This window comes from Abrus precatorius, unplaced genomic scaffold (genome assembly GCF_003935025.1).
Source record: "Abrus precatorius isolate BTA unplaced genomic scaffold, Abrus_2018 Scaffold9, whole genome shotgun sequence".
Taxonomy (NCBI): domain Eukaryota; kingdom Viridiplantae; phylum Streptophyta; class Magnoliopsida; order Fabales; family Fabaceae; genus Abrus; species Abrus precatorius.
The window spans coordinates 9227840-9239471 of NW_020874439.1; the positions used below are offsets into that span (position 1 = coordinate 9227840).

General features: G+C 32.9%; 1 protein-coding gene across 1 annotated transcript; it reads left to right on the plus strand.

The window, feature by feature from the left end:
* The first annotated feature begins 3281 nt into the window (after positions 1-3281).
* LOC113850002 (ankyrin repeat and SAM domain-containing protein 6-like) lies at positions 3282-11632 on the plus strand. The gene is made up of 6 exons (XM_027480297.1): positions 3282-3808; positions 6081-6142; positions 6257-6522; positions 7107-7181; positions 7292-7354; positions 10915-11632. The coding sequence occupies exons 1-6, from the start codon at positions 3699-3701 to the stop codon at positions 10957-10959; spliced, it is 621 nt and encodes a 206-aa protein (XP_027336098.1). The 5' UTR covers positions 3282-3698; the 3' UTR covers positions 10960-11632.

The window sequence follows — 11632 nt, forward strand, 5'->3', positions numbered from 1 at the left end:
GCTTAGCTTTTATTCGGAAAAATTTCTAAGCTCCTTGGTTTATTACTTGTAATTTTCTAGTTGGTTTATTTGGGTTTGCTTTTGTATGTCAGTAACCCCTTTTGTCTTGAGTTTGAATTCAATAAAGGGAGCTCGTCCTATTTCTCTATCTCGCATGGCTTGGTGAAACTTGGAATAGAGACGGATTAGATTGTGTTGGATTATCACACGTCAATCTATTTTAAATCTAATTATATCAAATAGATTTTAAATTAATTTATTTTAGTTTTCTTTAAAGTCAGTTTTAGTAATATATATATATATAAGGATAGATCCATTAAAACTGAATATAAATCTAAAAGACTTACATCAAATCAATTAGAACAAACCTCGGCAACCTAAATCGTCAAAATAAAGGGATAAGTCTTTATTTATTTTTCTATTAAGTAACGAGGTTCTAAACAGAGTCAATGCTTTTTCAAGCAAAGAGAAGATAAATGAAAAAATCACTCTAGATTCTACCTCTTGTTCAGTATTACAAATTGAACATATAACCTGAAACGAATTTTCAGCCACTACCTCTCTGTTACGTAAGCTCTCGAACCCTAATTGGCCCTCAAACAAATTTTGAAGTTTTATTTCCTTTTTCCCTATTTAGTTAACTAGAAAATTTTAGAGTTCAATTTTTGGGGGAGGGGAACTTTTGCAGGGGATTGGATAATTGGGTTTGTGAGGAAGAGGAAGAGGGTGGGGGAGCGGGAGGGGTGTGCAGCAGTGAAGAAAGGAAGGGAAATTAGAAGAGAAAGGATATATTTAGCGTCAGGATAACATGAGAGTCGTGTTAACATTTTTTTTACTTTCGCTTAAGCAAAATTTTTATTTGCTCAAGCAAAAATTAAAAAACATGCAAACATGATTATCATGTTCGAATCTAAATTCATATATTTAGAGATTTATTTATAATATTAATTTTAAATAAAAATAATAATAAATAATATGACATGCTGTGTGATTTTGTAGAAGTTTTAAATTTTAATAAATTTTTTAAAAAAATTTATTACAAAATGTTTAATATTTATAAAGACAAAAAATATAATTAAATCAAAAATTTATATTCTAATAAAATAAGGTATGTTACATATTATTTATAATGTTTATATGAGTTGTTTATAATTTTTATGAATTTAATACACGTGATTTAATTTTAGTAAGTTCTTTATCTTATTAATAAAAATTAATGAGTTTAATAAGTAAAAATCGAGTTTAATAATGGGTTTTAAATAGAAGGAATGATTATATTTTCCAATATAGTGATGTTAACCCAAATTGATATAGGGTAGAATCAAAATTTATAGGCAAATATTTAATTAAGAATAAAGCTAACACCATCCATGTTAATAAATTGTCATTGCCAAGCGATAAAAGTCATTGCAATGAATAAAACTTTCAATTGTAAAAATAGACATATAAGACTAAGGCATAATGTGGTAAAACAACTACTAAAAAATTGAATAATATTCATTAATTATGTAAAGTTAAAATGAATTTAGCTAATCTTTTAACTGATCTATAAGTAGAAAATTAATATATGAAACATCAATAGGAATAAAACTTTAGCCAATTTGAAATTAAAAATTATAGTAAAACAACTTATGTAATTGGAGATCCTATAAAAAAAAATTATGGATAAAAATAAGTCATTTGCTGATTTTATCAGCACTTATTCATTCCTGTAGTGTAAAAAAGTGTTAGATTGCATTATTGGGCAATGATTTTCGTATTCCTTATAAATGGTGGATGAAGTGGACTTGATGAGATCACCTACTTATATGTGAACGTTGAATGGAGTTGTTTGTATAAGATTTTGACACAATCTATTTAGAAAACTTATAAATTACCAAACATGTGCATGACTTATTAGTGCAAATAAGCATCAACAACCAAAAAATTGTAAGAATATAATGTGATTGATAAGACTTCTATTATATAACAATATGTTTAGGTTCATAAAAATTTACTTTACCATTATTCTTGTATATTATATTCTATCAATTAAAGTTTTATTTAAGTTTACAAACACTAAATTTAATGCATTTACTCTTACGTAAATAACCTATAATTCTTAATATTTACTTAAATATTTTTTAAATAATTTAGATTGTTATAAAAAAGTATTTAAAAATATATTAAATTAATTCTAAATTAATTTTCATCATCAATTGCTTACATTTTGAGTTAGTTAACAATGCAATTAATTTAATTGATTGTCACTGTACATCAATCCCATGTATTGATTTTCAATTGAATTATTGTTGGCTCTTTTTATTGGATATATTTAATTAAATTTTGTATCACATAGTTTTTATATTTATTTTTATTACCTTATAAACTTTTTACGTAGAAATATTTGTTTTTCTTTAACAAAAATTTTGAGTTTCTTGATATTTTTTTTGTTGTTTTTTTTTTTAAAAACACAGTTCTTTTCGATCTTATATTAAGTATTTTCTTCTCATTCTTTTTTTTTATACTTTACTTGTTTTAATGAAAAAGATTATATAAGGATGAAAAAGAAAATTTTTATTTGTTTCGATATTTTAATTTATATAAGTGAAAAAGAATATTTTATGTGGAATCTACTAAAAAGTTTTCTCCCACAAAATAGTAAAATTTTGTCTCAAAAAGGTGAAAAATAATTTTATTTTATTAATAATAATTAAAAGTTATGAATAAAAGTAACATCGACACCCAGAAAAGAAGCAGTAACATAGTGAATAAGTAACGATAGTATATGTTTATAATAAAAAAAATTAAACTATCTTACATAACTTAAATTTCGAAACACACATTTATAGATCATAACTTGAATTTTTGTCCTTTATTGTTGTAGAAAAATAAAGAAAAAATAATTAGCGTGAGACGTTAAGGTTTACAATAGAAATACAAATTTTGTTTTACAAAAATATTTAAATTTTTAATATAATAATTTTTCTTATATATATAATTCATTAAAATTCAGGTTGCACAAATAGCATTCTATGATTTTGCCTTTTCAAACAAGTACTGCATACTTTAGCTTTTCTAAAACCATTTATGTTCATAATATTTTTAATACATAAATAAAATTTAATAAAATAACAAATAATTCCAAAAGTATATTACAATTACAAAGACAAAATTTAATTTTAATTAATAAATAATACAAATAACATTTACAAAAGTACATTTAATTTTTGTCTTTTCTTACAACTTAAAAAAATAAAATAAAATTCTTCAAGCACGAACCACGAAATATCTTTTTTTTCCTGTTGTGAAACGCCGCCGTTTGCAAAGTTCTCTCGTGGGGCGCCAAAACCATTAGCCGAAATCACAGAAACCCCCTTCGCCCCATTGTCTCTCTCTCTCTCTCTCCTCAGCACAAACAAGACCTCACACACCACAAACATTCAACTTTTGAATCTTCGATAACTTCTCCCTTTTTCTGTGACTCCAATTTCGTTTGCGTTCTTTTCCCTTCAAACAATCAAAACCCTTTACCGAGGAAGAAAAAGGGGTGTTAGGGTTTTGATTCTCTGCGACGCTTTCCGCATTGGGGGAACCCTGCACCTTCCTCCGCGAGTCGTGCGCACTCACTCTCCCTTCTATTTTCTGCTCTCTTCCGCTGCAAAATTAGGGTTCGGGCTAATTGTTCTTGCGATTTCGTAACGTTTGAATCGGAGAAGATGTATGCTGATCGGGTGGACAGTGGAGCGAGGAGGTCCGTGAAGGAACGCCTTAATGGGAATGGTATCAGTGACTCTTCTCGGCAACAACGCCAAATCACCGGCAAGAGGTTTGCAATTCTTTCTCTTTCAATGTTATCATTACAATAATTTTGTGATTTTTTGAAAAAGTTGTTTTGGGTGTGGTTATTGTGCATTTAGCTGTTTGCTAATTTAATGTTTGATCTAATTATCAATTCTTTCAATGGTTGCATGGATATAGGTATGGTATCCGTGGGAAGAATTTTGATTCAATGTATGTAATTACATTATCAGTAATGCCATAAATGAACGACGTGATATTCTTAAAATTACTATGACTAGAAATGTTATTTCTAGTTTAATTCGAGGCCATGTTTGGTTAACGTTTAATATAGTCTTAGAGGGAAACATTAAAAAAGGAAGAGCTGGAGGGAGGAAGGGAATCAATCTCTTAAGTTAGGAATTATAGTCTTAGTGCAAGCCAGAAGTAGAACTTTGAAGTGGTTTTCTGTTCTTAGTGTAATCAAAATTCAAAAGGGATTTTCCTGTTGTAAGGAGCCAGTATCCCATGTTCTTTCTCAGTAATACAAGTTTCTATCAAATTGATATCTGAGTTCCTGATCTAGGGCAGTTGGTTCAATTGAGAAAGGATAGGAGGATTGAGGATTTGATGAGGAGGATGGAGTGGTTGAGCAGGAATTGGCTTAATAGACACTATCAGATGGAGTACATTCCGACCAAGTCTCTGTCTAAGCTAAGGTTTTTAGTATATAGACAAACTGGGTATCTGATCAATTTCAATTCATGCTTCAACCCTGAGTTAATGAGGCGGGTGTGTACTAGTTCTTATAGTTAATCAGTTAGTTATTTCTGTTCTATTTGTGTCGATTCTGTTGAAGTCTGTTACAACTAACCCACAATTCATTTTAGACAATTGGACTTCAACTTTTCTTAACTAATTAAATATGAGAACCTTATGTTGAATTCATTTGGTGAATAATAACACAATTAGACAATGTGTACTAGTTCTTTGCATGCTTCTCCCCACACTTTTTTCTGCCATTTTCTTTTACTTTCTTTTTGTTACCCAAACACAAAGTTAATAGAGACCGCAAGGGAGAGTACCAGCCTTATGAATAGCTGACTGCACCCAATACCTCTTCTCTACCTAGTTTCTCTGTTCCCTCTCTTCCACTCTTTGCTTGTAAGCAATTTCTCCAGCTGAACTCCCCTAATTCACTTCTCTCGCCTCTGCTGCCACATGTACTCTAGGAAGTTTTGAGAAATCTCCTATACCTATTCCTGTCCATCTCACCTTGCTCACATGATTCATAAATGTACCGCCATTCTCTCTAATTTTTCTCTCATAGACTTTAATAATATGTATGTGGGTATCTATCATTAATCCGTTGAAAATTATATATTTCTGGTCAAGTGATGCTGCAGTGCAGATGATGGGATGACAGAGTTGCAAAATATTTGGTGAATTGGTTTGTTTTACCATCGCTGCTCTGAAGTATTATTAGATTTCATTCATGCAATGAGTATATTTTGGATTTATGTTGCTTTTTCATGTAGACATGTTTGTAGGCTTTGCTAGAAACACTTTCAACCTTGGTTAATTTGTGCATAAAAAAATTGGGCACAGATAGGTTAGTCATTTGATGCTGCAGTGCAGATGATGGGATGACAGAGTTGCAAAATATTTGGTGAATTGGTTTGTTTTACCATCACTGCTCTGAAGTATTATTAGATTTCATTCATGCAATGAGTATATTTTGGGTTTATGTTGCTTTTTCATGTAGACATGTTTGTAGGCTTTGCTTGAAACACTTTCAACCTTGGTTAATTTGTGCATAAAAAAATTGGGCACAGATAGGTTAGTCATTTGTGGTGGGCTTTCTTTTGTGATTACTTTCTTATGTATATATGCACAGGATGAAGAAATTATTTCGTTGTTTACCTTGATCATTCTGCAAATATCAGTTACTTGAATTAGTTCATTCACCAAGTTTTACTCTTCGAATAGGATAAGGGAATGCTGTTAATATCTTCTGTTGCATAGAGTTCAAACTTTGAATAAACTAAAGATGCTTTTGTGTCTTCATTTAGCAATTTTGGGGTTGGCCACTCTGCGTTGCTATCTGAGATTGAATGATATATTATCATGGTGAATAGTGATTACAATTGCTAGACACATTGTGAGGAACTGCCTTTCCAGTCTGCATGATTGGGAATGCATATAAGCTTCAGTTACTATGCACCTCTAATGTAGCAAATTCATCTAGGATGATTGAATGCTTATTAAAACAAAACTTTACAATATATTTAAAGTCATTTTTTTTCTTATTTTAATTGCAGGTTGAGACAAGATGACAAGTGGGAACATGATCTCTTTGATGATGATGAACCTCGGATCACTAGTATGGATTGATTTTGTTATTGTCATATACAAGTATAAGTTGCCACTATTGTTGGATTTCAATAGTTTTTTCTTATGGGTTTTGACTGTTTCTTAATGACTTGTGATTGTGAAGATCGCAAAGTTACTGCTCAAGATCTTCGCCTCAAGCTTCAAAGGAAAGGTCTTCAACCTGCAACTCAGAGTGGAAAGAGTTCAGCTCCAAACACACGGGATCTCCGTGAAAGGCTATCTGGGACAATGACTCCACAACCTACAAATTCTGATCCACCAAAGTCAAAAGTGGTTGTTAAACCAAGCAGTAAAAATGTCAGTGTTGAGGCCCCTGCAGTACAGATCAAAAGGCCAGCTAATTCTGCTCCTAAAAAGTTGTCACGGAAGGTATGATTGTTGTGATATTTATATTTTTAGTCAATGAGAACTTTTCTGTTTATTTCATCAGTGGCATCAGTCTTAGTTTATGTCTGTATAATGGGGACATCTGTCAAATATATGTTTGCATGTAATGGAGACTTGTATGTGCTGCTTGGTACAGTTATTGCTGGTGGGCTGTAATATTGCTAAGGACGACATTTGTTTTAGTAATGGCCGTATTTGTATTTTTCTAGTGGAGGAAGGTGAAAGGAAATCGAGCATTGATTTAGTATTCAATCCACAAATTCTACATTTTAAGGCATATACAATATAACTGTAGATCTTGTTCTTATAGTAGTGGATATGGATAGTTCTCTTCAAATTTACCATAACATAATAGTAGTTTCTAATGTTCTTATTGGTGGCCATTTTTGCATTCAATCTGCTATATTTTTGAGTTTTTTATTTTTGTAAATTAGTGTTTTATGATAAGTGAATGTAAATTTTCTCATTTATGTTCACAATAGGCAAAAGTAAATCAATTGTTTCCAAATTTCTTTACTAAATAAAGGAAAATTAAAGGGATATAAACTCTGGTTTTTGTTTTGCAGGCTGATATATCAGTGGATGAATTTTTGCAGTCTTTGGGTCTCGAAAAGTATGTCATAACTTTTCAGGCTGAAGAAGTATGTCATACATCTTAACTTCTTCTGCCATTAGCGAAAGTCCTTTGTCTTAACTGGGTTTTAATTTGATTATCAAGAGCTAATATTGTAGGTAAAAGCTGTTTTTTCAGGTTGATATGGCAGCTCTCACTCATATGACTGATGAAGATCTCAAGGTTATGGGCATACCAATGGTACGCTCTGAACTTGTTTTGAACATGTTTTTTCCTGTTTTTCTGTTTTCCTCAGCAATACTTTGCAGTTTCATTGGTAATGTGACTCATTCAATGTGGAAATGCCTTTAACTTGAAATGTGCCTCATACTCCGTGTCTCAAGGACCTTTGGCATCTTAAATCGTCCCCCTTTTTGTGAATGTGCAATAAGATTGAGTGATTTGACTTGCATATGATGTATAGCAGGTGGCTGTTTTAGAGAGTTGCTCAGTTATGTGTTGAGAGATTTGAGTCATTTCAGATTTTATAGATTTGTACAGCAATTATGCAAAATTCTACAATCCTATGATTTTATTTCTTCAAAAAGAAAACTTACTCAATCAAATGGCCTCATGTAAGCTAATACTTGTTTGCATATTCAAATAAGTTCCAGAGGTTGGTCAAAAATAGTTACAAGCTAAAGTGGTGTTAGGGTTCAAGAAGGATGTCTTCACTAGACTTCGCCCAAAACAACATTTCTTTTTCCTATCCATAGAATCTTATTTTAAATTCTAAAAGTGAGGGGGTTAGGAGTTGTAATGAGTAATGTCTAAGAAGGGTTGAATCCCTAGAAACAATTGGCTGCCGATTGATTGCTTTCAAAAATCATTTTTTAAAATCTGAAGTTCCTGCGCACGATGATCCCCTTAATGAGCTGTTTTTGAGGTTTTGTTAACGATTTGAACATCAAGCATATGAAGGAGACCTTGCAGCTAAGAAGCCCTTGATTTTCCGCAATCATTAATCTCTATATTAATCCTGTTCCAAGGACAAGCGTTCAAAACCAGAATTATTATTCAGGGAGTGTATCCTCATGTTCTATATCTCATTCTCCAATTATACTCCTGGTCTATCCCTTTCTCTTGGCAAATGAGTATCTTCTATGAATGAATTTTCAGGTGGTAAAATTAACCAAGGGGTGAGCATTCTTATCTTACCAATGCATAATCTTTTGGCCTGGATATAAAAGGGACAATTGAAGACTCCCCCTCCCCTCCTTAAGCCTAGGATTGAATATCTAGTGCGTGAAGTTTACAAGATTGGACATTTGCGAGTGACTCAACAGTGAGATTTGACAAGTTCTGATATTATATTAAAAAGTGGACTGCTCAAGGTGGTGGTTTTCGCTCAAACCTCCACAACCATGGTGATAAATGGAAGATTCAGGATGGCAGCGCCATAGTGGCTGTTAGGCTCCTAGTGGCCATGGCGGAAAACATGAGTTTTCAAGGAAAAAATGAAATGGGCCTTTGACCCCACCCAGTCCAAAGAGACCCGCAAATACCCAAATCCTAAAAAAATGTCTTCTCCGTTTTCTCCCTCTCGCAAGTTGCGACTTACATCTCTACTGCCCCACCATAGTGCGTTGTTGACCTGGTGTTGCCATGACTACTGTTTGACAACACTGTCTCTTGAGTGGATGGGTTTCTGTTTAATAAAAATTGTGAAGATGCTTTTGCTGATCTTAAAGAGACTATCTAAATCAGTTTCTGACCATTCCCCCATTGTTTTGAAGTCATGTTAGGTTAAGTGGGGTTCCACTTGGGTTTGAAAATAGGTGGATAGACCATCTTTTGTTTTTTCCTTTGGTTAATGAGGTCCAGAATTTTACAGTTTCTGAAGGTTCTTGGGAAGTATTCAAATTTATGAAGAAGCTTTCACTTCTTAACAATGTTATCAATGACAAATGGTGGGTCATGGCGGAAAGCAAAAAATTTGCCATAAAATCATGGCGGATGCCATGGCAGGTTATGGCGGCAGCATGAAGGTTTTGAGAAAAAAAAAATATAAAATGGTTGTAAAATAGTGAAAAATGCTGAAGTTATAACAGAAAGGTAGAGAATTAAAAATAAATAAGGAAACTTGGAAGTGAAAACAGAAAAATAGAATCAAGAAAACAAAATAATAAGGAAAAATGAAAAATATGGGGGAGTAAAACAGAATGGGAGAGGGAAAAACAGGATTGAGAAAAAGTAGATTAGGAGAGGGAAAAGCTAAAAAAGAGGGACAGAGCTCATAGAAGCAAAATGGAAAATAGATGCCGAAAAATGGGGCTTCCACTCACAGTTGCCGGAAAACAGCCGGAAATGATGTCATCTTGAGCAAAAATGGTGAAGGAGAAATTGGCTTTAGAGAAGAAGGGAAAAAAACAGAGTAGAGAGAACGCTAAAAATTTTACCACTCAAGAAGAGAAGTAAAAAATTTTAAGTGGACAAAAGTCCATTTTGCCCTTAAAAAACCCTAAAAAACACTATAGCAAGGGCAAGATTGGACTAATTCCGTAATTACAGTCGCATATGGTATGGCTGGATTCAGCCCATCTCTCCTAATCCAGACAAAAGGATTTGGTCTCTTGACATGTCATGCTTATTATTTTCTTGTAAATTCTATTTTGTCTCACCTCATTTCCCAGTAATGATTCAATCCTTTTAGATTAAGTCATTTAGAAATCAATTACTCCCTCTAAGGTCAAATCCTTTGTGTGGGCTTCAGTTCTGAACAGGATTACTACAAATTATTTACTTCAAATTTGAATACCTATAACTGCTTCGTCTCCTTATTAGTGTGCCATGTGCAGACTGAGTTCTGAAAGTTGTTCTTATTTTTTGCATTGCTTAGCAATTTCCCTGTTATGGAACAACGGTTTGGTGTTTTTCATCAACATTTGGTTTGCCTCAAGGATTCCTGTATGTTTATTTTAGAGGATTTGGCGTCAGTAGAGATTCTAATAAGGCTTTGGTGTCGCTATCAATTCCTAGTTATCTGGTCTGTCTAGTTGGAAAGTAGTGATAGAACTTTTGTTGGTCATCAGTCACCTTGAGTTCATTTAGCATTGAATAATTCTTGTCACATTTTTTTTGTGTTGTACTAATGGCATTTCTAGAGGCGTATCCTTCTTAGCTGCATTGCGTGCTACTTGCTCCTAGTTTTTGTATTTTTTCTGCATTTCTGACAGTTCTTGAAGATGTCTTTGTCTTGTATGTCTTCTACTTTAATTATTTGTATGTAATACTAAATAAAAAAATTACTAAGACAAAGTTTTAACCTTTGTCTAACCCTACGAAGTATTTGTTCAAAGTCCCAGACCTGAAATGCTTGAAGTTCGCATATTTTGGTTGTAATGAGATTGACACCCTATGAAAATCAGAAAATTGGAAATTTTTTTGTCAACAAGTCACAGTTGCACCTTCAAAACTCATGGTTTGTTGCACAAATTAAAGTTGACTGTGATTTCACTTCACTCGTCTTGTCTATGTACAGTGTAGCTATTGTGATTTGTATCTCCTGAGACTTTTAGTGATGTCACGTTTTGTCTATATTACGTTAAAAGGGGTTTTGGGTCCTTCATTTGTAGGAGTTTCAGACAAGGCCATTTTTTTATGTTTCTATGGTAATTATTTGACTAATATCTTGGTGTTATAACTGCATTTGACTCTACTCTACCTCTGTCACTTATGCTCTTACCTTCGATTTGAAAAATCCATTCAGTAATACACTTTTTTAGTTATAACACATTCTGGTTATGCTTTATTCGTTCCAGGGGCCGAGAAAGAAGATACTTTTAGCATTGGAGTCAAAAGTCTGACAGTATGGAATTGATTAATATGCTTAGCTTAGCTGGATGGACTTGTTGTTTATGAACGGTGGTGGGAGATCAGAATCTCAAAACCAAGTGTAATAGCAATAGCTCTTCTGATTAGCTTCTTTTTTCATTTATTTTTCTTTATTTTTCCTTAATTTTTAGACATGATTCAAGTTAGTTTTGGAGTTTATTTGGCTAAACCTGTCAATCTTCTGGAGCTCGTAACTGTACCTAGTAATTAATGGATTTGAGAGTTTATCTTTTGTGTATCAATCCAAGGTTAGGACACGGTGGAAATTACCCCATTTTGCAAATTGTCAAGAGCATCTGGTGTATGCTACAAGCGCAACTGGAGTAATGCTAGCAGAGAAGTCAACACCCTCCCTGAGTTTGGTACGAAAATGCAAATTCAAGCATCGATTAACCAATTTGTTGCAAGTTATAAAAACCATTTGCTAGTTCGTTTCAAGAGATTTTAAGTGAAATGACTACGGTAATAACTCGTATAGGATTCCTGGAACGGTCATTTGTGAGTCTCTTTTGATGGATAATAAGCTAGTCCATTCTTGCATTTCTCCTTGCTAATTGGAAGCGACATTTTGCTTCAAAGTTGGCATTGCGGGAGACCATACCCCCTATGAATCAATTACCCGAAAGCAACTTAAAATTTTGCCGT

Bases quoted from the DNA above. Each gene is read 5' to 3' on its own strand.
- LOC113850002 (XM_027480297.1), top strand. From the start codon at position 3,699: ATGTATGCTGATCGGGTGGACAGTGGAGCGAGGAGGTCCGTGAAGGAA. The intron at 6,143-6,256 runs GTATGGATTGAT...GTGATTGTGAAG, and splicing joins TGATGAACCTCGGATCACTA to ATCGCAAAGTTACTGCTCAA. The intron at 7,182-7,291 runs GTATGTCATACA...CTGTTTTTTCAG, and splicing joins TAACTTTTCAGGCTGAAGAA to GTTGATATGGCAGCTCTCAC.